The following is a 23,569-nucleotide window of genomic DNA, read 5'->3' on the forward strand; positions in this document are numbered from 1 at the left end:
AGGCAGGAGGATCGCTTGAGCCCAGGAGTTTGAGGTTGCTGTGAGCTAGGATGACGCCACAGCACTCTAGCCTGGGCAACAGAGTGAAACTCTGCCTCAAAAAAAAAAACAAACAAAAAACCCCACAAAAACCGACTTACTATTGGGGCTGAGCAATTTCCATATATTTGTAAATTATTGTTATATTATTTTCCATTTAAGAAAAACCTAAAGATTTACCGATATTCCTCATCTGTTATGAAACTTGTCTTTTATATGCATTCCAAGTATTTTCTTCTGGCATTGGTGTCACATAAAGCCCTTTCCTGTATCAAGATATATTACTGTAGTCTCCTATACTTTTTCTTTGGTATTTGGTTATATACAAGTCTTACTCTTAATATTTAAGATAGTGGTAGAAAATATAAATCAACTAAGATCTTTCTGCTTGATCTCAACATGTTTTTTTTTTTAGTCCTTTTTCTGTTGATTTATTTTATCATTACAATTTCCAAAGAAAACATGCTTTCAATCTGTAACAATCACCTAACTCTATGAACAAACAATAGTATTACAGTGCTATGACTGATAGGGAAAATGTCGGGCACCAGGACTTGGCCGCTTGCCGCCTCCCCATGGGCCAGCGTTGCATGTAGCCAGTTGGAGGGCACGCTGCTGGTGCCAGGCCCGGGCAGAGAGCTGCCTAGGGGCTCCTGCCTGGCAGAATGCAGCTGGGCCCACATGCTGCCACCATTACGGCCATGCTGCTTGCATAATCCTGATTGGGTAATTTTTGAATCCCGCTGTTTTTGATTGGATGTTAAAGCCTGTTGTTGATTGGATGTTAAAGCTTATTGTTGATTGGATGTTAAAGCTTACAGTTGATTGGATGCTTTCTGAGCCCTATCAAGGGTATAAAAGCAGGAGGAGACCAAGGAAAGGGAGCAGAAGGGAAGAAGACCAGAAGACGGGAAGACAGCTGTAACACTAGGTGTGCTGAGCCTGCTGTGGAAGAATAAAGACTGTTCTCCGACTCTTTGTGTACCGCTTGGTTCTTTCCCTGGTCAAGAGCTGTAACACTAGCTATACACACTGCCGCAACATGACCACTAACGTTAATTCTGATACAGCTATTCATCATTTTTATTCCACAATAATTATTTCTATAGGTTTTATAATTTTTACTAATTGAAAAAACTTACAATTCTTATATATAAATTTGTCAGATTTTTTGGGCACATACTTTGTAGCTGTACTTTTTATTTTCTCATTTTTTTACATGCATGTTTGTTCAGTACACATGTAGCTGTACTTTAATCTTCCCCAAACAGCCACACATCTTATCATTTGTAGTACCTTTTCAGCCTTTTCTTATTGCTTAAAATTATCTCATAATAAATAGGTAGAACATGTATAAAGATGAAAAGTTTTCTGCAGCCCCAAATTCTAGAGGATATTTGAGGAAAGGGAGCTAAGTATCTCACCATATTCCCAAGAACAAGATTAAACTGGTTTAGAGTCAGTTTGAAGTAAATGAATTTCAGATGAAAGTGTGAAATACAGCATTTATTCCTTAGTCCCAATTCATATTTCTCAGAGTAACCAGAAGATTGGCAAACTCCAAACCTACCATAGATAAAAGGCCTGACACTCTCAGGCTAACCAGGAAAGCCATTAACTTTTGGGTAGCCACAGGACATGTCCATTACTCTCATCCAGGAAATGCTTAAGAGTTTTTTTTTTTTTTTTTTTGAGACAGAGTCTTACTCTGATGCCTGGGCTAGAGTGCTGTGGCGTCAGTCTAGCTCACAGCAACCTCAAACTCCTGGGCTTAGGCAATCCTTCTGCATCAGCCTCCGGAGTAGCTGGGAGTATAGACATGCACCACCATTCTTGGCTATTTTTTTCTATATATTTTTAGTTGGCCAATTAATTTCTTTCTATTTTTAGTAGAGATGGTTCTCACTCTTGCTCAGGCTGGTTTCCAACTCCTGACCTTGAGCAATCCTCCTGCCTCAGCCTCCCAAAGAATTCTTAGAGATTTTAAGGGATGTAGTACAGGGGATCGTTCAGAGAGGAGATTCTACAAACTATAGACTAAGACCCCATGTCAAGGTGGATCAAAACAAATCTAAATTAGGTATTCACTAGGTCTGCCCTCTGAGCTGCTAATTCTCTAAATGAACTTTTAAGAAGCACTAAAGTTACTAAGTTTTTGTAGAGTAAGTAAAGAAGAATTCTGATAAAACACTAAAAATGAAAACATACAAGAAAGCAATACATAGGTCTAAGACTCTTTCTAGAAGTTATTTTAAGTTAAATACCGTTCTTAGATCCATCATCTTCTTCGTTTTCCTTAAGGTTACATACGAAGCTATTGTCGAAGATTCGGGGGTAGGTGATTTTGTTCTTGGTGGGACTACTCCAACAGGAAAGTGAGAACCTAAAAATTAAAACAGCAGTAAGTTCCACAAAACATCTCTTACACAACATTGCTTTCTTTTGACATGCTCAATTTCCGATGCTTTTAAAATCAGAAAGCAACTTTATTTACAAAGAGCCACAAGTCAATCAAGATATACCAGAAAAATTTTGGGTTACATTTAGAAATAAAGTTCTACAGATTAACAGATGACATTAAAAATTATTTATAAAATGACTTCTTTTATTGTACTGGTACAGATCTACCATCATCCTAAATAGTTTAATTCACTCATATATTACAAATTAGAAAAGTAATGGCCCAGAATGATTAAGTGATTGTCCTAAATGTCTTTAATTTCTGTTTGGTTTTATACTTTTTCTTTTTAAGATGGGGTCTTATTATGTTGCCCAGGCTGGTCTTAAACTCCCAGACTCCATCAGTCTTCCTGGCTTAGCCTCCCGAGTAGCTACCACCATGCCCAGCTATCCAGCTATGTCTGTTGTTTTTCAATCACACCACAATGCCTCAATAAAGTAGCCACTAACAATGGTCACAATAGTTTACCATAGGTAATCATTTTCACTTTCTCTCTTGTATTTTGAAAAATCTCTTAAAATGAACACATACCACTTTTATAGTTAGAAAACATTAATACAACAAACATGTCATTTAACATATATGTATTTACAATGCAGTCAACGTGTAAGCAGAATATATATACTATCATCCACTGAAAACACTAGTAAAAACAAATTACTAAAATCTCAATGGTTTTGATTAAAAAAAAGTGTCACTCTCTTTGGGCTCACTTTAAAGTTACAAAGAAAAAAACCTCTATCATGCTAGGTAGTGGGCCATTTTTAAGACTCCTTACTTTAAGTCATGTGGCACATAGTAAATGACACTGTAATTGATTAGTCAGTGTACTTCAGGTAATTTATATAGAAGCCAGACTATGATTATAAGTTAAAACAAAACCCCCAATTTTTTTAAAACCCATTCCAGAATCTGCCTACATAAACCCCAAACTTTTTCTAAGTTTTATTATTTTATATTTTATTTAAGGCTAGTCAAGTGAAGCAGTGGGAATGCAGAAGGAACAAAGGAATCTGTAACTAACTGGTTGTGATTCAATTAGTTATAAACACCACTGCATTTGGACCAGCCAACCTCAAACTTTTAAAAGAGGCAAAACTTCTATGCCAGGCATGGTAGCTCACGCTTGTGATCTTAGCACTCTGGGAAGCTGAAAAGTGAGAGGATCACTTGAGCTCAGCCTGAGCAAGAATGAGACCCTGTCTCTATTAAAAGTAGAAAAATTAGCTGAGGGTAGTAAGCACATGCCTGTACTCCCAGCTAGTTGGGAGGCTGAGGCAGGAAGACCGGGTGAGCCCAGGAGTTTGAGGGTACAGTGAGCTGTGATGACGCCACGGCATTCTAGCACATGCGACAGAGCAAGACTGTCTCAAAAATAAATAAATAAATAAAACCAACAAAACTTCCAGAAAGAATTCAAAACACATTAGAGAACATATTTTGGATGATATACTTATTATGAGTAAATAAATACATGTAATGATAGAACAAATGATGGTTTATCTACTTCACTATTTTCAAGTCAATTAAATTTCTGTATGAATTAAAATCACTTCAAAGAATAACTTATTAAATAATTTTTAAATTTTATAAACCTGACCAGCCATATTTATCCCACATCTATCATAGGGCATTGTGATTGTGTAGAATGAACAGCATATGCAAAATCAAACAACAAAATACTTATTTACTGTATGCTTTAAAAACTTCTACTTAAGAGGAGGCTACAACTAAAATGCCCACAGGGATTAAAAATGCTACCTGTGTGTTAAATGGCAACTCTTTCTCCATATCCTGTCTGAGAAGCACAGATGCTACTCAGTTCCTATAGATCAGTGCTTGTTGCCAAATGGGCAGTCTGGCTAGATCTGCTGAGGGTTTTTTAAAAAAGAGATAGTGTCTTGCTATGCTGCCCAGGCTGTAGGATGACCCCAAAGTGGTGGGCTCAAGTGATCCTCTTGCCTTAGCCTCCTGAGTAGCTGGGACTATAGGCATGTGCCACAATGTTCAGCTAATTTTTCTATTTTGTTAGTAGAGATGGGGTCTTGCTCTTGCTCAGGCTGGAAATACTTGCTTTATCTCTACATAAATATGTACATATCTTTTTTTGCTGAATTGTTTGAAAGTAAGTTGTGCATATTTTTCTGCTGTTTCAGAATTCATATATGACATTGTCCTACATAACAATACCATGATTGCACAATTAGCTAATATCTAGAACATGTTTAAATTTCTATAATTGTCTCACTTTAGAGCTCTTGCTCATGCTGGTTTCGAACTCTTGACCTTGAGCGATCCTTCCACCTCGGCCTCCCAGAGTGCAGAGCTTTTTTTTTTTTTTTTTGAGACAGAGTCTCACTTTGTTGCCCAGGCTAGAGTGAGTGCCCGTGGTGTCAGCCTAGCTCACAGCAACCTCAAACTCCTGGACCAATCCTGCTGCCTCAGCCTTCTGAGTAGCTAGGACTACAGGCATGCACCACCATGTCTGGCTAATTTTTTATATTTTTAGTAGAGACAGGGTCTTGCTCTTGCTCAGGCTGGTCTTGAATTTCTGACCTCTAGCAGTCCTCCCGCCTTGGCTTCCCAGAGTGCCAGGATTACAGGTGTGAGCCCAGTACCTGGCCACCTCCCGTTTTGCTTATGATACTGATTTCTTAAAGAATGATCAGCATTAAAAAAAAAAAAAAATCAGAATACATCTAGTTAAGAAAAAGTATTGTTTCAGAATTTACTTTATAGAAATTGTGTGAAAATTTGTTTTAGCCATTAATTTCTTATACATAATTTTGAAGCAGAAAAAAAAAGAACCTCAGGAAACGAAAAGCTTTCAAAAAGTTTGGCATAAATTTATTTCTTAGTAAAACCTAATCTGATGTGATACTTGTTATTTTTAGTCTTTATCCCACTTAGAATATTCCCAAAAGTCTAACGTTTTTTTAAAAAGGGGGTGCTGCCTCCCTCCTAGCTGAGATGACATGTGTGGTTTATGGGCCATACTGTCTTCCTAATACCCGAGAATTTCTTAACTCAGAAACTTACCAGATTCCAAAGGTTTCAGAAAAAGGAGTGTGTACTTGTATACATATTGGGTCAACATGTAAATTGAATTTATTACTAAAACAAAAAGAAAAAAAAAACAAACAAAAAAACACCCCAAACTCTAAAAACAGGAGATAAAACATTCCCAATGCTGACCTTTAACAACGGAAGTTTCCATCTCTGAAACAGGTTCTGATTTTTCTTCTCCATTAGATTCATCAACTTCTGCCACTGTTGTTAACTCTGGCTCACTCTTGTAGAGTCTATAATCTGGACCCTTGAAAGGAAGACATGTAATTATTAAGAAAAAAAAAAAAAGCTAAAAAAATTTCTTTTCAAATGTTTACCTCTAAAGACTGAAATTAAAGTCTAAAAATTAATAGCCCTGGAGAGCTATCTTGGGTATAACACTATTTATATGCATATTAATATATATATATATATCACAACTAAGCAGAAAAAAGGAATCTGAAAGATTTTTTTAACCTCTTATTCTAAAAGAAAGAATATTCTTCTTAAGAAGAAAGTCCCATTTTATCATGGTATAACTAAAGTCTAAAAATAATTATGTTAATTCAATAAATTTTCATTTAGAAGGTGGTACTAAAATTCCTGCCACAGAACATTTTGTTGTTCTCAAATTAGCTCTATTCCTTTTTTCTTATTCATTTCTCCTTATCTCATTTTACATTTATTTGCTTAACTCCAAACCTCTTATTTCCAGTTTCCAGGGGTAACATCTCTCCTTGGCAACGTTCATATAACACTTTTCCTAGACCAAACTGCCCAACCCTTTTACCTTTCCTAGTAACAACAATCTTTTTCTTTCTCCCTTCTTTCTGATCTAAAGATAAAATTTTGTCTCTCATATCCTGAAATGGTATATTTTATTATAAAATATGGCTTCATCAACATGTGCAAAATCATCACTTTATGAAAATATAAAAAAATACCAAGAAATGATGAAATAGAAAAATTACGAAACTACCGTGTTTCCTCGAAAATAAGACAGGGTCTTATATTTATTTTTCCTCAAGAGGATACCCTAGGGCTTATTTTCAGGGGATGTGTTATTTTTTTTTAAGTACGGTACAACAATCTATATTTATTCAAATATAGTTAAGTCGTCTTCTAACATCATTGTAACTCTCCAAACCCCGAATTCCATCCTGAATTTCTTGTGACTCTATTTCCTTTAGAACCATTGGCCCCAATGCCCCTTGTTGAGCAATAGAGCTCTCACAGGGCAGATGACAAGGACTGCTAGTCTTCTTTACCGCTCCACGATGAAATGCATGGGTTGTGCAGATACTCTGCGTAGCCACGCCCATCACTAGGTCTTATTTTGGGGGTAGGGCTTAGAAATGCTAAATGCTTAGAAATCGTGCAAGGGCTTATTTTATGGGTAGGTCTTATTTTTGGGGAAACTCGGTATTAACAAATGAGAATGGTAAAACCAAAACAGAAAAAACCCCGCAGGGTATAAAGTTATATACAAACAAAAAAGCACTGGCTAACAATGGGGTTATAGTAAAAAATAAGTTTGAGTGCAAAATAAGTTTCAAAAATGAAAGGGGATGTATGATTGATTATTCTGTGGCTATTCCAGCCACTTACACAGTGAGATCCATTTCTTGGATATCCTTGAACTTGATGAATCTTCTTTTCTTCAGGCAGATGCACGGGGCCCCTGCTATAACAGAGCAAGGAGCTGCTATCACTGGGCAGAGGGGGGACTATGGGAGGCTGCTCTGTAAAGTCATAGGACCGAGGAAGTGGAGGACGAGGTGGGACTACTTCCTCTTCCTAAAGATTGTAGAATAGTCACCTTATTTAGATAAGCAGATTGAATTAAAGCACATCTAAATTCTTTGCAAAGGTACATTAACTTAAATTTATTTTAACATACTTAAAGGGACACTGCCAAGCCAAAAGTCTCATATTGAAAAGTAAAACCAAAAATCTTTATGATAGCCAACAACTGGGGTTTTAAATATGGTTGCATCTAATGTTTTTTTTCGGTAACATGTAGGTTAGCTTTCTGCTGAAACTCAACATTGAAATAGATTACTGAATCAAACTTTTTCTTAAATTTTTTATTTTTTTAAAAGCCAGTTAAATTTAGCAGTGGGGGGTTGAATACCAACTTTAGTGACACTAATGTTAATAAGTTCTGATAACCCACTACCATCGGACCAGCCTACTGAATAAAACTAATTACTGTATTTCATTTTAAAAATAGAAGGAAAGAATTAATCAAAAATCAAAATTAATCAAAAATCTTACTCTTATTTTTAAGAGAGAGAAAAAAGGAACATTTCTTTCCCTCTGGCTTTTATACAAAATTCAAGATCATACACTCTTTGAGTTAGGTTGACAGTATCTCTTTATAGCTGTAATTTCTCTATGATATTCATGACACACAACCAACTTATTTATCAGTCATCCCACAAATTTTATGAAGTATAAAAAACAACGATAAATATTCAAATTACTTAGATTAGAACAAGTATGACAATGTTAAAGTTTTAGAAACATAGATGAAATGTAGTGATTTAATATTTTTTGCATTTAAACAGGGAAGAAAAATCACGTTAGCAGCACAAAATTACTGAACCAATAAAATTTCAAGATTAAAGCAATAACTCCTTAATATATTTAAGAGACATCATCATTATTATTATTATAGTAGAGAAGACTTAATTACTTCTAATTCATATGTTAAACATTTAAATTATAGTTAGAAAAACAATCTAAACTTACCTCATTTTTGTACTTAACTGTTGAGAAAGGCTTTAATCCTGCTGTACCTATTTAAAAAAATTAGAAAACGTAACTACTTATACTAAGCACATCTTTCTAAATCTATAGAAAGAAGAATTTCATTTCACTTATTTTAAGTGAAGCCTTCAGTTTCTAACCCCTCACTTATTAATGCTTTCAGAATTTGAAACCAGTTATATTAAAAAATACAAATTAAAACATTTAGTTTAAACAGGAATAGAGGGAAATGGTTTTCTCAAATATTACTGGTGTAAGCATAATTTGATATAATCTTTTAGGAGGGCAGTTTGGCTGTACTCATCAAAATGAAAAGTATATGCTTTTTTTCTCAATTCTTGGAATCCATTAAGTACTAGCATGTATATTCAGTTATATGTATTAATAATGTTCATTGTAGCATGGCTTATGGCAGCAAAAAACCCCCTGAAACAAAATTATGGAAAAACAGCTATACCATGATCCCATTTTTGTTGTGGGGGAAAAGAATTCCTAAAGCCCAAACTGTATGTGTTTATAATTATACACATAAAACAATTATTATTTGTGTGTGAGTATGGTTAGCAGAATTTTTACTTTATAAACTTGTGTATTTTTTTTATTAAAAATATTAAAATTTAGAAAAATTTATATTTTTCTTCTTTGAAATTTATTTTAAAATTTGTTATTAGACACCAACTGCAGTACAATAAACTTGTGTATCAATTCAATGTTACTAAGAAGAGTGTCTGTTTGCTGATGTCAAATTCATGAAAATAGCACAATAAACACAATTATGCGTGTCGTTATATTTAGATAAAAAGTCACGCACTGCATAACTACGTTTCAGCCAACAACAGGCCACATATGTAGTGGTGGCCCCAAGATTATAATGGAGCTGAAAAATTCTTATCGCCTAGTCATAGATGTCTTAGCTGTCATAGCACAACACAATATCTTTTCTATATTTAGATATGTTTACCTACACAAATACTTACAATTGTGTTATAACTACCTACAATATTCGTTTTAGTAACACAGTGTATAGGTCTGCAGCCTAAGAGCAATAGGCTATTCCAGATAGCCTTGGTGTGTAGCAGGCCATACCATTGCGTATGCGCTTAGACTTTATGATGCTCACAAAATGACAAAACTGTCTAAGCGATGCTTTCTCAGAAGGTACCCCCATTGTTAAATGATGCAGGACTGTAACACTGTGGGCAGGCACCACAAAATAAAATGCAAAGCTAATTTACCTGCTTCTGTAGTACCTCTTTGCTGTTTGTGTTTACTCAGCCCTTCCATGACATCCTGGATTCTCCAAAGTTCTTTTTGAATCTGTGCACGCTGAATTCCCGCTGACTCAGTCTGTAAGTAAAAACAGACCACACACAGGAGAAAAAAAAAATCATTAAATGAAGTTATACATTCCACTAATTATATATTTAAAAACTGAGAATTGGATTAAGTTTTAAGAATATTTAATAGGATCTATGTGGCCCTCCCAGTTTTGCAACTCCAGTGGCAAAGACAAAGCAGATAAAAGATAAAGCAGAGAAAGAAAAACATTTAATTGTTCAGACTTAGAAATCAAAACTCCAAATTAAAAACAAAAACAAACTTCTGGTTGTGGTGGTGGTGGGGGGATGGAAGGTATACTAGCCTCTTAAGTTCTGGAACATAGAACAGAAAAAAAAAAAAAAGGGACAACTTACAAAATATACTCAGATGAGTTCTTTTTTTTTTTTTTTTTGAGACAGTCTTGCTCTATTGCCTGAGCTGGAGTGTTAGGGTGTCAGTCTATCTCACAGCAACCTCAAACTTCTGGGCTCAAGCAATTCTCTTACCTCAGCCTCCCAAGTAGCTGAGACTACAGGCACCCACCAACATGCCTGGCTAATTTTTTTCTTTTTGTAGAGACACAGTCTCACATTGTTGCTCAGACTGGTCTCGAAACTCCTGGCCTTAATTAATCCTTTCACTTCAGCCTCCCAAAGTGCTAGGATCACAGGCATGGGCCACTGCGTCCATCCCACTTTCTTACTTTTAACTTCCTATATAATGTAATGCCCTCAGGCTAAATATTCTGAAACCAAAGTAAGATCATATTGGTTTTCTCTAAGATTCTATTAGAACTCTAAGACTCTTAATGATAAATAAGATAACAATAACCCTGCTTTAGATAATAATAAACATCATTTTTCAAGAATGTAACTTTATTCTAAAATATAGACCGTGAAGTATAAAAACGGTCAGACTATCTAGACAAACGATTTCTTTCACTGAATATCAGTTTTTGATGATGGTGGATGTTATAATATAGTCAGTGTTTCATCAGTATGCTGAAAAGTCCTCCGAGGGGTAGAAATCTGTTTCAAAGTCTATAAGCCTAAAGATTATGAACCAAAACTATTTCAAAAACTCACTACATAACATTAGTTATCTGGTTTTCTAAGGTACAGGCTGGAAGCAAAGTAAAAGAAGGAAGTGCTCACCCAAGCACCAAACATAATTACAGCCCAGAGACGTGAATAACTGACACACAGGAGGAAAGACCAACTATAAAAATCAGATACTTTGCATATTTATATAGAATATGTATCACTTTTATAATAATTAAAATATAGACATACAAATTTTTGCCCTTCTGAAAGGTAAATAATACGAATCTAATTTTTGTTTTATTTATGTTTTTTTGATTACTAGTGACTTGTTATTAGTGATCTGAGTCTTCCTTTCTATGAATTAACTACTCATATTCTTTGTCTATTTTTCTAATGGATTATTTTTACAAATCAAAAAGAAAAAGTCTCTTGAAAATCTACACAGTAAACTCTTCTAGAATTTTTGAGGTCTTTTCCCAGAATGTGATCTTTTAACTTTGTCTATGTTGCATTCATTGAGGAGAAATGTTTAATTTTGATAAAGTCAAATCTTATTCAACAATTCTCTCTCTCTCTCTACTTTGTGCATTGTATTTTTTTGGTCTTGTTTGAAACATCTATCCTCCTGCTGTATTTCCTGCTATTAGCTTTAATAAATAGTGTTCAGTTCTCTAATGCACCTGAAGTTCATCTCTGTACATGGTATGAGCAAGCAGATCAATACAGCGAGCCTATATTCCAATACCATCTAGTAATAATCTATCTTTTTCGTATTGATTAGTGGTGCTACTGCTAACACATATAATTTCTCACATATGCATGGTCAGCTGTTGAACTCACTATTTTGTTTCATGGGTCTATTTTTCCCTATACCATGTTTTATACTATGGTTTTGCATGTTTCCTTGCTTACTTATTTAACTAACACTTGCTTATAACAATAATCATAATAACCTAGTAGGAGTAGGTACTATTATTACTTTCATTTTATAGTTGTGGAAACTGAAACCCAAAGTTGTTATGCAACTGGTCTAAGGATGCATGTGTAATGCTACCATTCAGAGTGTGCCTTCTACTTCTTCATTTTCTCAAAAAATGCTCTAACCACTGGTGGTCTTTATTATACTTTAAAAACATTAGAACTACTTTTAAAATTTCTTTAGAAAATTCTACTAGAATTTTGGTTAGAATGGGATTGTATTTATGGAAAGAATTTTCATTGTTAAAACATCAAATCAGACCATCAATAAAAATGATATACCAATTATACCTCTTCAATAATTCAAGTCTTCTCTTATGTTTTATAATATGGCTATTAAATTTTCATGATAAACATTTTTTGTTACATTAAATATGGGATTTCCAAACTGCTCTGGCTTGCAGTCTCTTTTAGTATGGCCTGTGAGCTAAGAATGACATTTATATTTTTAAGGAGTTATAAAAAAAACTAAAAACACCAAACAATAATAGACTATATACCTGCAATACCTAAAATATTTAATACCTGGCCTTTTATAGAAAAAGGCCGATCTCTGGATTATCATATCTATAGTTTTTTTCCTAGTATATTTTATTACCTAATTTTAATAGCTGATTATTGAGAGTGGTAACTTCAGTGTCCAATACAGAAGCCACAGCCACATATAGCTATTTAAATTTAGATAATTAAAATGAATACAACTAAAAGTTCAGTTTCTCAGCCACAATGGCCACATTTTGCCCCAAAACTACATGTGGCTAGTACTATACTGGACAGCGCGCAAAGAGAGGACAGGTAATTTTCCACGAGTCAATCTTACTAATCTTTTATCTGTTCTATTGATTTGCCTGTTGAGTCCACTGGATTTCCAATATAGATCACCAAATTTACATAGCGTCATAAGCATAGAATAACTTTTATTTTTGTCTCAAACATACACTATCTCTACTCCTTAGAGTAATTCTTCAAGATAAGCATTATTTCTACTTTAGAGATAAGAAAAGTAACCCCTGAAACCTGATTCCAGCTCTGCATGCTTACAAACTGAGTTCTTTATATCAAATGGAGCTGTCTCTTCCCCTATTCTAATACTATCAGTCAAGACAAGTTAGTTAATATAATTTGATGAAAAAAAAGAGAGACATTTAGTACAGAACAGATTAGAATAATTTTATAAAAAGATGAAATATACATTATTTGATTAATTCATACAATTCAACACCTCAATGCCAAGTGACACAGATGGAGTTGGGAAAGACTATGAATCCACATTTATAGGAACTGCAGACAGAGCTGAGATAGTTAGGCATGTAGAATACTACTCCAGGGCTCACCAGGTAAGGAAGATTCCTGTCATTAAAAGTACTGAAATCCAGGTGTTAGTTGGCCAGTAATGTGAAAACGGTTAAGGGTATGCATAAACCTAACAAGGTGGGTTGTATATTACCAAGTAAAAACCAGTTAAAACAATGTAAAAAAACATTACACTTTCGTACCTGAACTTCACCAAGGCGATCTAGCTGCTCCTGCATCTGGTTCCTGGTAACAGCTACATCATATTCTAACTTATCATATTCTCTCCACGCTCGTTCCAATTCCTAAAATCAAAGAGCGTTAATTACTTTAATGGGGGAAAATGTGCTTTTATGGTGTTATCACTACAATTATAATCTTTCTAGATTTTAGAAAATAGTATAGTTTATATTGGGCAAAATACAAATTTTTATAACCCATATTCTTCTGTTTATCTCATTTTCAAAACTCAATTCAACAAGAATTTACTGAGCAACTTAAGTATTGTTGTGCTGCTGTTTTATTCAAATTTACTAAAAAACATATTCAAATTTACTAAAAAACAAAGACATTAAAATATTTGAATGATTCTACTGTCTAAAGAGCATTATTTTGAGGAAATAGTTTAATTTATTCATGTTAATAGGGTAAATTTCTCTTGAAAGTTATTTCCTAAAATGAAGAGGCATAAATAAAGCATTTTCTTATTTGTCCTTATTAAAAGTTCTCCATGGGCTGGGCGTGGTAGCTAATGCCTGTAATCCTAGCACTCTGGAAGGCTGAGGTGGGCAGATCATTTGAGCTCAGGAGTTCAAGACCAGCCTTAGCAAGAGTGACACCCCATCTCTACTAAAAAAAATAGAAAGACATTAGCTGGACAACTAAAAAATATATAGAAAAAATTAGCTGGGCCTGGTGGCACATGCCTGTAGTTCCAGCTACTCAAGAGGCTGAGGCAGAAGGATTGCTTGAGCCCAGGAGCTTGAGATTGCTGTGAGCTAGACTGATGCCACAGCACTCTAGCCCAGGCTACAGAGTGAGACTCTGTCTCAAAAAAAAAAAAGAAAAAGAAAGAAAGAAATTAATTCTCTATGGAAAAAAAATACTAAATATCGTGCCTCTATAGCATACTGGATTTTCGATAATACCAGAAGCTTGACATGACTTTACTTACAATAAACTTACAGTAATATAATAAGACAAATTAATTTAGCTAACTATATAAACAATTCAGTGAATCCTGCTCATAGAGACTCAATATAGACACTATTCACCTAAGCTTTTCTCTTTTGGAAAAGAAAATCATCCCCAAACCATAAAATCACAAAGAAGTTTTTGATACTTGGTCTTTTAAAAAGTTATGTATATATATATATATTTATATTCACACACACACATATACATGCATATATATTTAGAGACAGGGTCTAACTATGTTGCTCACACTGGTCTCCAACTCCAGGGCTCAAGCAACCCTCCTGCGTCAGCCTCCTGAGTAGCTAGGACTACAGCAATGTGCTACCACACCTGGTGTGATACCTAGTTTGTCATGGGCTGAATATAGAATGATTTTACAGGTGCTGAAGAATACATCACCATATCATACTGTTTCAGGGATGCTAACCCCATGGGGCTATAGTTATTCTTCCTAAGTTTCAGGGAGTGATACTACGGTAACAAACCGATAAACCTAGGACAGGGACGGTATTGATCACTATTTTATTATCAGAAATTACTGTAATGTTGGCAAATAAAATACAGCCAATAAATACTTATTGAAAACTATTGTTAAATTAATAACTCGTCTAAGAACCTCCCATGATCAGGGACTTCTTGCTTTGAACTGCTCTGAATGAAGCTCCCCTGGGAAATGTCAGTTTAACAACAGCAGAAGTCTAGGGAGATAAGGAAAGAGTACTGAGTATATACGAAAGGTTATCTAAAATAATCTTAACAGTTAAAAAAAAAAAGCAGCAACATGTTACCTCAAGGTCCTGAAGGTTTTCTTTCAAAGAGTTTTTTTATTTTGCATATTCTGCAACTAGCTTAAAATCACTTTAAAAAACATAGGCAATGAAAATCATTGAAATTGTACTTTTAAAAATTAAAATGAGTGGATGGCCATTCCAAATGGCCTTTTGGAATCATTGCCTTTTTTTTTTTTGGAGACAAAGTCTCTCTCATTCTGTTGCCTGGGCTACAGTGTCATGGCATCAGCCTGGTTCAAAGCAACCTTAAACTCCTGGGCTCAAGCGATCCTCCTGCCTCAGCCTCCTGAGTAGCTGGGACTACAGGCATGTGCCACCATGCCAGGCTAATTTTTTCTATCCATTTTTAGTTGTCCAGCTAATTTCTTTCTATTTTTAGTAGAGACGGGGTCTCACTCTTGCTCAGACTGGTCTTGAACTCCTGAGCTCAAATGATCTGCCTGCCTCAGCCTCTCAGAATGCAAGGATCACAGGCAAGGGCTACAGCGCCCGGCCAATAACTGCTTTTTGAATTTAAGAGGCTTCTTCTCTTTTTTTTTTTTGGAGACAGAGTCTCGCTCCATTGCCTGGGCTAGAGTGCTAAGAAGTCTTTTTAAGCAGGTTTTACAATGAATTATATTAATTTTATTTAAAAAGCAAAGAGATAAAGCGCTAAAGATTTTTATCATCATTGTATTATGTGGATAATATAGAGAGTCTGTTAAGCAGATTTCACAATGAATTAAATTATAAAAAAGCAAAGTAATACTAGATTAAAGATTTTTTTATCTCATCTATTTTATGTAGTATTAGTATCTCTACTTGGCTTTAGTAAACTGTTTTTACCTGAATAAATATGAAAATTGACCTTCTGTTTTTTTCTTTTTTTTTTTTCCCCTCTAGACAGTTCTTAGAACTCAGAAAATTGACCTTGTTTAATAAAAATTGTTTCTGGTCATCTTCTGATTTGCATATATCACAAAAACTGCAAATTTAAAGAGTAGGCCTTTGATGGCTTCAGGGAGGGTAAAAAGATACCAGACCCAATGGCAGCTCAGTGGCTAACCAAGAGTGCACTGCCAGGCTAACAACCTCCCTTGTAGAAAAGCTAGAGATCAGGGTGGGCTCAACTACACTGTACAGGCATCTAAACACAATAACATTTCAGGATGGTTAAGAATCCTCTCTTGGCCGGGTGTGGTGGCTCACGCCTGTAATCTTAGCACTCTGGGAAGTCAAGGCGGGAGGACCGCTCAAGGTCAGGAGTTCGAAACCAGCTTGGGCAAGAGCAACACCCCCGTCTCTACTAAAAATAGAAAGAAATTAATTGGCCAACTAAAAACATATATATAAAAAATAAGCCGGGCATGGTGGCACATGCCTGTAGTCCCAGCTACTCGGGAGGCTGAGGCAGAAAGATCGCTTGAGCCCAAGAGTTTGAGGTTGCTGTGAGCTAGGCTGACTCTAGCCCTGGCAACAGAGTGAGACTCTGTCTCAAAAAAAAAAAAAAAAATCTCTCTCTCTTAGAGAAACAGGAAAAATTGAGATTGAGAGCTAGAGATTACTTTACCAATATTTTAGGAGTATAGAAACAATATACTTTCAATCTCCCTAACTTGGACAATTAGGAACTACTGAACTGTATCATTTGGCCCACGTCCCATAATCCTGCTGGGCCCACCTGTTTCCGTCTTTACCTCAGCCTCCTGAAATGTGATTACTGGGTAAGTAGTAGCACAAGTCAACAGGGGACAGCAAGAAAAAGGGTTTCTTTGAACACCTGGCTGAGGAGTTCGTTAAAGAGTTTAACAGATTAAACGAGTACAATGTTAAAAATCTTCAAATATGATCTTACCTTTTATTTGTCAAGAAGATAATATACATGTACACTCAGGCAATTAAAAAGGGGGTACTAACTTTCAAATATGCAATTATCTGAAAATCACAGGTACTAGTCAGGAAATAGAACTTTCAATAAAACAGTAGAGAATCCCAGGCCACATAGTTAAGAGAACGAACAAACTCTTTCAATCAGGAACCATGTGGATGAAATTCATGAGTTGAAGGAAGCTAAGCGAAGCGTATGCACTACGTTACTGATTACACCTACATAGAGTTTAACAACAGGCAAAGCAAATCTACAGTTTAAAAGTCAGGTAGTGCTTTTTTTTAGGAGGGGAGCCTTTGGCATGCTATGTAAAATTCAATGTTTTGATGTGGATACTGGTTAGGTTCCTAATCTGTAAACTTTTCTGAGAATATGTTATACTCCAACAAAAATTTAAAAGAAAGTGTGTGTGTGGTGGAGGAGTGAGAATTGCTATGGGACAGCAGAAGATTTTTTAAAAAAATTGACTCAGTCTAAGTTTAGGGTATGGAACAAGCATAAATTATAATAATAGCTATTTCTTTATAGTCTGTACTGAGACAAGACTTGGCCACTGTTGGGGAAAAGGACCTAAGTAGGTTTACAGCACTCAGCTGCAATGAAACGCCAGGCTACCAAAAAATCAATAAAGATTTTAGTATCTAACTATGGAGCTCTACAGCAGATACCTCTTATGATTTTTATTAAAAAAGGATTAGGACCAATGATGCATTTTCAAGTTTTTTTTTTTTTTTGAGACAGAGTCTCGCTTTGTTGCCCAGGCTAGAGTGAGTGCCGTGGCGTCAGCCTAGCTCACAGCAACCTCAAACTCCTGGGCTCAAGCAATCCTCCTGCCTCAGCCTCCCGAGAAGCTGGGACTACAGGCATGCGCCACCATGCCCGGCTAATTTTTTATATATATATCAGTTGGCCAATTAATTTCTTTCTATTTATAGTAGAGACGGGGTCTCGCTCAGGCTGGTTTTGAACTCCTGACCTTGAGCAATCCGCCCGCCTCGGCCTCCCAAGAGCTAGGATTACAGGCGTGAGCCACAGCGCCCGGCCCGCATTTCCAAGTTTTTAATGTAATGAGAACTTTCTTTTCCTTATCCAGAATCAATGGCAATTTGAAACATAATCTACTCATGGGAATATACTATGCTATACACAAATCTCAAATTTTTTTATCCTTGTATTTCATTGTCATGCTGCTTCTCTTTTTAATAACCAATAATTGTCATTATTATGCTTAGAGCTAATAGAGAGACTGGTTTATTTCTGGCTTGCCTCTTTTTTTTTTTTGAGATAGAGTCTCACTTTGCCACCCTGGGTAGGGTGCAGTGGCATCACCATAGCTCACTGCAACCTCAAACTCACTCCTGACCTCAAGTAACCCACAGGCCTTACTCTTCCAGAGTGCTAGGATTACAGGCGTGAACCATACCAGGCCTATATGTTTAATTTCTAGTTTATGACAACAATTATAGGTATTCTATGTTTTGGCTACTTATAATCTTTAACATATATTTAGTTTCTCTTTTAACACTCTCTTTGAAATAAAATTATATTCTTATCTCAAAGAACCTGCTTACTCCTTATTATATAAAATTCTAGATATAACAAAAATAGAAAAGCTAGAATACAAGGGAAGATAAAGAAAAAGAACTATTATTGTGTCACACTTCTGTTAGCACTTTTGTGGATGTTCTTTTAATTTTTCTTAAGTGCACATAATGGAAACTACCAAACATACACAAAAGTGATGCCCACCAGCACCCAAATTCAACAGTTATCCACACACGGCCAATCTGCTTTCATCTATAGCGCCCATCTTTTATCCCTGTTGTGTTATTTTAAAGCAAACATCAAACATCATATAATTTCAACTATAAATACTTCGTTATGTTTCTCTAAAGAAAGAAAATCAAAATGAAGAAAAGGAAACAGAAAGATCTTATTTTTTAAATTATAAAAATTCCCCCACCTCCCTCTTAATTCTTTTGTCACTTATTTGATGAAGAGAATGAATCTGTTCTGGGTTATTCCGTAGAATTTCTCCTCTTCTAGATTTTGCTAACTGAATTCTTGTGGCATTGCTTAGCATGCTCCTCTGTTTCCTGTAACCTGGTAGTTAGATATTGAGGCTTCTGGAGATTCAGATGTGATTTTTAGTAAAAATAAGTCAGTGCCCCTTATCCTTGGGGGACATGTTCCTGGGTGTGGATGTCTGAACTGTAGATAGTACCACACCCCACATATATACTATGTTTTTTCCTATATAAACATACCTATGATAAAATTTAATTTATAAATTAGACACACACTAAGAAATTAAACAATTATAACAAATTATATATCCATCATAAACTGGGTTTAAAAAATCTGGCTGTCTCCTTTTTGGGGCATGTTGTATTGTAATCATGAAATAATTGGGGTACCTAAAACCATCTTAAAATCTTTCAAAGAACGTTGCTTGACAATTCATGGATGGTGACCGATCAACTGTAAAAAACTACACTTTAGGCCGGGAGCGGTGACTCGTGCCTGTAATCCTAGCACTCTGGGAAGCCGAAGTGGGCAGATCACTCAAGGTCAGGAGTTCGAAACCAGCCTGAGCAAGAGTGAAACCCGTCTCTACTATAAATAGAAAGAAATTAATTGGCCAACTAATATATATAGAAAAAATCAGCCGGGCATGGTGGTGCATGCCTGTAGTCCCAGCCACTGGGGAGGCTGAGGCAGCAGGATTGCTTGAGCCCAGGAGTTTGAGGTTGCTGTGAGCTAGGCTGATGCCACGGCACTCACTCTAGCCTGGGAAACAAAGCAAGACTTTGTCTCAAAAAAAAAAAAAACAAAAACAAACTACACTTTGTTGTAACCATGATTCTCAGTAGCTCTTTATTACACTGAGAAAGAAGATATTTATAAATATTAAAATATTTAATGTGTACGCTTCTCTCCAAGGTAGTTCATTTGTCCTGCTTCTTTGCCCCTTACAGTTTACAGGCTACACCCTTAGCACATAACCACTACAGGCTAAGAATCTCATTTTACTCATGGCCCTATGTAGAATCCAGTTTAGAGCATAAGGAAATTTAACAGAAGTTACATACCACTGATTAACTGTGTAAACACAGGTAATCTTTCTGTATCTCAGTTTTCCACCTTAAATGTAGGAATAATAGTATCTATGTCAGGGATCTTAATAGAGTAAATGCATGTACAGCACTTACAACGAAGCCTAGCACCCAATAACTGCTCAAGAAATATTAATAATTATTACTAGTATTTCATATATTGGTATTATTTTACAGTAGATAAATGTATAAGCCATCTACCAGCGTGATTCAGGATGACTGAGGGCCTTGTACTTGCTTTCTGATGTCTGACATTCCTTTAAGTTCTTTTAACAGAACACTCATTTTAGATTTTTGGGTATGAGAATCTAGATTTAAATTCCAAGTTCCAGAAAGTACAAGTTATGTGACCACACAGATAGCGAAGTGGAGTAGAAAGTAGAGATGCTCTAGAATTAAAAAGTCCCTGATTTAGGCACTGACTGTTCCCTATTCATTATGTCACCTTGGCAAATCACTTAACCTCCATGAGCCTTACTTTCTTCACCTGTGTGGTGGAGGTAACAGAAATGAAAATAAGAAATAAAAATGGAGGTGATAACTGTATTTATTTTTCATAGGACTTCCTTAAATTTCAAACCAGATGACATACGTGAAAAACATACATATGAATATATTTAGCTGCTCTTGTTGGAGGAGTCATAAATTCTCCGAGTCTCTGTTTCCTCATCTACGACACAGGAATGATACTGGCTTTCTCCAGCCCTTGAGTTACTGTGAACAATCACAGCAGCGCTCGTGAGCTGGCGTAGCATTAAGAATACTTCCTCCTGTATTCAGAGACAGGGCTCACGGGTAAATTCTCCCAAGAGGTGATGGCAGCGGATGTTTGTGGAGTCCCATACCACATCCCCTCTGCCCACCTTTCAAGGACATGTGATACAGTTCCCTGCATGCCACTGGCCCACGGCAAGCCAGCTGCTAGCTAAGGCAGTCTGGAACTGTTGGTGAATTAAGGACTCTGGGGCAACCTTGACCAAAGAGTGACAGATGCTCCAGACCCTAGGCCTTTCAGTGGGACATTCTGAAGCATTCTGGTCCTCTCCTTGGAGGGTCCCCAGTGGGACCAAACTCCTGCTGCCCACAGTGGTAACCAGCTCAAAAGTGCAACTTTTATTGGCTTTTCTTCTTTCCCGTCTCATTCTCCTCACTCCCTCATTTCTGCTTTCTGGAATCTTCTCCCAAATAAAGTATCCCTACTCAGATCCCTATTTCAGGCTCTGCTTTCAGAAGTGAATCCAAACTAAGACAATGACAGACTGAAAAATTTATTTGAAGGTATACAACTGACCTATAATGTAACCCTATAATGAAGCTTAGATAAAAAGTGGAGGCAAGGAGAGGACACAAAGGCACCATGCTGGATGGGGCTTGAGGAAGGGAAATGGGAGTATCAAAAATTAAATAAATTGTACAAGGAACACTGCTTCACAAGTTTACCTCGTGCTAAACCTAATTTGATGTACCTTCATGGCCTACCAGGTGAGGAGATGTTCTCAGAATCGAAGCTTTGATGGCCATGGAGGCCCTGGTGTTATACCTCTTATGCCTGGGGCTTAGATTTGAACCAATGCCATGAACTGACTGTGAAAGAATTAGAGGAACCCTTTGAGATTCTGCCAGCACAAATGTAATTCAAATTTAAATCTAATCAACATCTACCGAGTGCCAACCATATGCCCAGTATGATGTTATGCACATACTAACATTTGTAGCCTTAAGCTACAAATATAAATAAGTTTACATAAAGGCACAAATAACATAGTTTGTATTCTATGCAGTAAGACATGTCTTGGTAGAACATATTCAAACGGTTTGTCACAATCAGTGATTATTGCTGAAGGCAAGGAAAGTGAAACCAGAAAAGTGATTATATAGAATAACAACCAGAAAAAGGGGATACTAAAACAAGATTAATTTCTATTATGACATTTTTAACAAAATTCCCATCAGGGCTGGAGTTAACCTAGGAATGGAACAAATTCCGAGCCTACTGATGAGATTTAAGTTACTAATCCCAGTGGATAAGAAAAGAAATTTTCTAAAATTGGAATTTAAAGAACAGACATCAAATCATTAAAGAGTCTTCGACCAAATGTTAGTATAGGCCACCATTTTGATTTGACTCAGTCTGTCACAGGGACACTGAGCATTTCATTAGCTTAGCATTAACAGTTTAACCCTGTTTCCCCTTTTTTTGAGATAGAGTCTCACTGTGTTGCCCAGGGTAGAATGAGTGCCGTGGCATCAGCCTAGCTCACAGCAACCTCTGGGCTCAAGCAATCCTGCTGCTTCAGCCTCCTAAGTAGCTGGGACTATAGCCAAGTGCCATCATGCCCGGCTAATTTTTTCTATATATGTTAGTTGGCCAATTAATTTCTTTCCATTTATAGTAGAGACAGGGTCTCACTCTTGCTCAGGCTGGTTTCGAACTCCTGACCCTTGAGCAATCCGCCCACCTCGGCCTCCCAGAGTGCTAGGATTATTGGCGTGAGCCACCACGCCCAGTCTGTTTCCCCTTTCTAATCTCACATTCTCTGTCCTCTAACAGGACTCCTCTATTCCACTCAGTCAGTTAGTTCTAGTTCCTGCTACTCCAAACATATTTCCTACATTTTTAACTCTGTGTTGGGGCTCCAGGTGTTATTGTTCTATAAAGACCACCCTCACTCTTCCACACCTTTTCTGAGACAGGCCCTCATTCTGTTGCCTAGCCTGGAGTGCAGTGGTGCCATCACAGCTTACTGCAGCCTCAGACTCCTGGGCTCAAGTAATCCTCCTGCCTCAGCCTTCAGATTAGCTGGGACTACAGTTGCATGCCACCCATGACCAGCTACTGTTTCTTATTTTTTGTAGAGATGGAGTCTTGCTACGTCACCCAGGCTGCTCTTGAACTCCTGGTCTCAAGTGATCCTCCTGCCTCAGTCTCCTGAGTTGCTGGGATTACAGGCATGAGCCACTACCTCGGGTTTCTCTCCTCTTCTTATCCAAATCTTATCTTATTCATTGATGAATTCAGTGAGTACTTCCTGGTAGACATTTCAGGTGCATATGTATTCTTTATGACTATATGACAAAAATCCATGTAGATCTAAGTCTTCAGGACTATGGTAAGAAGCCCTGGATCTGAGTTCCAGGCATATGATTTATTAGTTTTGCAACCTTGGATGAGTCACTCATCTCAATCACTCACATTTTTAATGCACATCCCTATAGCACTGGATGCTAGAGCAACAAAGATGAATGAAACATGATTTCTTATTTTAAGGAGCTCACAGTGGAAAGGACATTAAAATTTTTTTAAGTCTATAAATAAACATCACAGTATATTTAAGAGACTCAAATGAGCCAGTGAAAAAAATAGTATTTCAAAAATGGAAATAGAAATATAAGGTATTTAAGAATCATAAAAACTAGGTTTTTGATTTATTTAAAACTATGGCATATTCCTTTAAAAACAGCTCATGTCTGGAATGTTAATTTAGGGTCTAGAGAGGAAGCCATGTTGAGATTCTGGTATCCTGCCAGCTTGGAAAGACCCCTCTTAGTTAAGCTATATCGTCTGTGGACTTCTTGAAAGGTAGCCGCTCCCTAAAAGGCCCCTGGAAGGTACAGATGAGGGTGTATTAGCAGTTTTCTATAAC

General features: G+C 36.4%; 1 protein-coding gene across 16 annotated transcripts in view; it reads right to left on the reverse strand.

The window, feature by feature from the left end:
* The window catches only part of PLEKHA5 (pleckstrin homology domain containing A5), a 246,680-nt gene that overhangs the window by 12,255 nt on the left and 210,856 nt on the right, over positions 1–23,569 (reverse strand). For 8 of the 16 annotated variants that reach the window (XM_076007618.1, XM_076007616.1, XM_076007617.1 and 5 more), the window contains 6 exons: positions 13,158–13,259; positions 9,556–9,667; positions 8,303–8,349; positions 7,157–7,345; positions 5,696–5,816; positions 2,304–2,422 (listed from right to left, as the gene is read on the reverse strand). In XM_076007618.1, the coding sequence (XP_075863733.1) occupies positions 2,304–2,422; positions 5,696–5,816; positions 7,157–7,345; positions 8,303–8,349; positions 9,556–9,667; positions 13,158–13,259 (690 nt within the window). Of the gene's footprint in view, positions 1–2,303; positions 2,423–5,695; positions 5,817–7,156; positions 7,346–8,302; positions 8,350–9,555; positions 9,668–13,157; positions 13,260–23,569 lie in introns of those variants that run through there. The other 8 variants (XM_076007621.1, XM_076007619.1, XM_076007622.1 and 5 more) reach the window with 2 other exon arrangements.

Source organism: Microcebus murinus, chromosome 10 (assembly GCF_040939455.1).
Source record: "Microcebus murinus isolate Inina chromosome 10, M.murinus_Inina_mat1.0, whole genome shotgun sequence".
NCBI classification, from domain to species: domain Eukaryota; kingdom Metazoa; phylum Chordata; class Mammalia; order Primates; family Cheirogaleidae; genus Microcebus; species Microcebus murinus.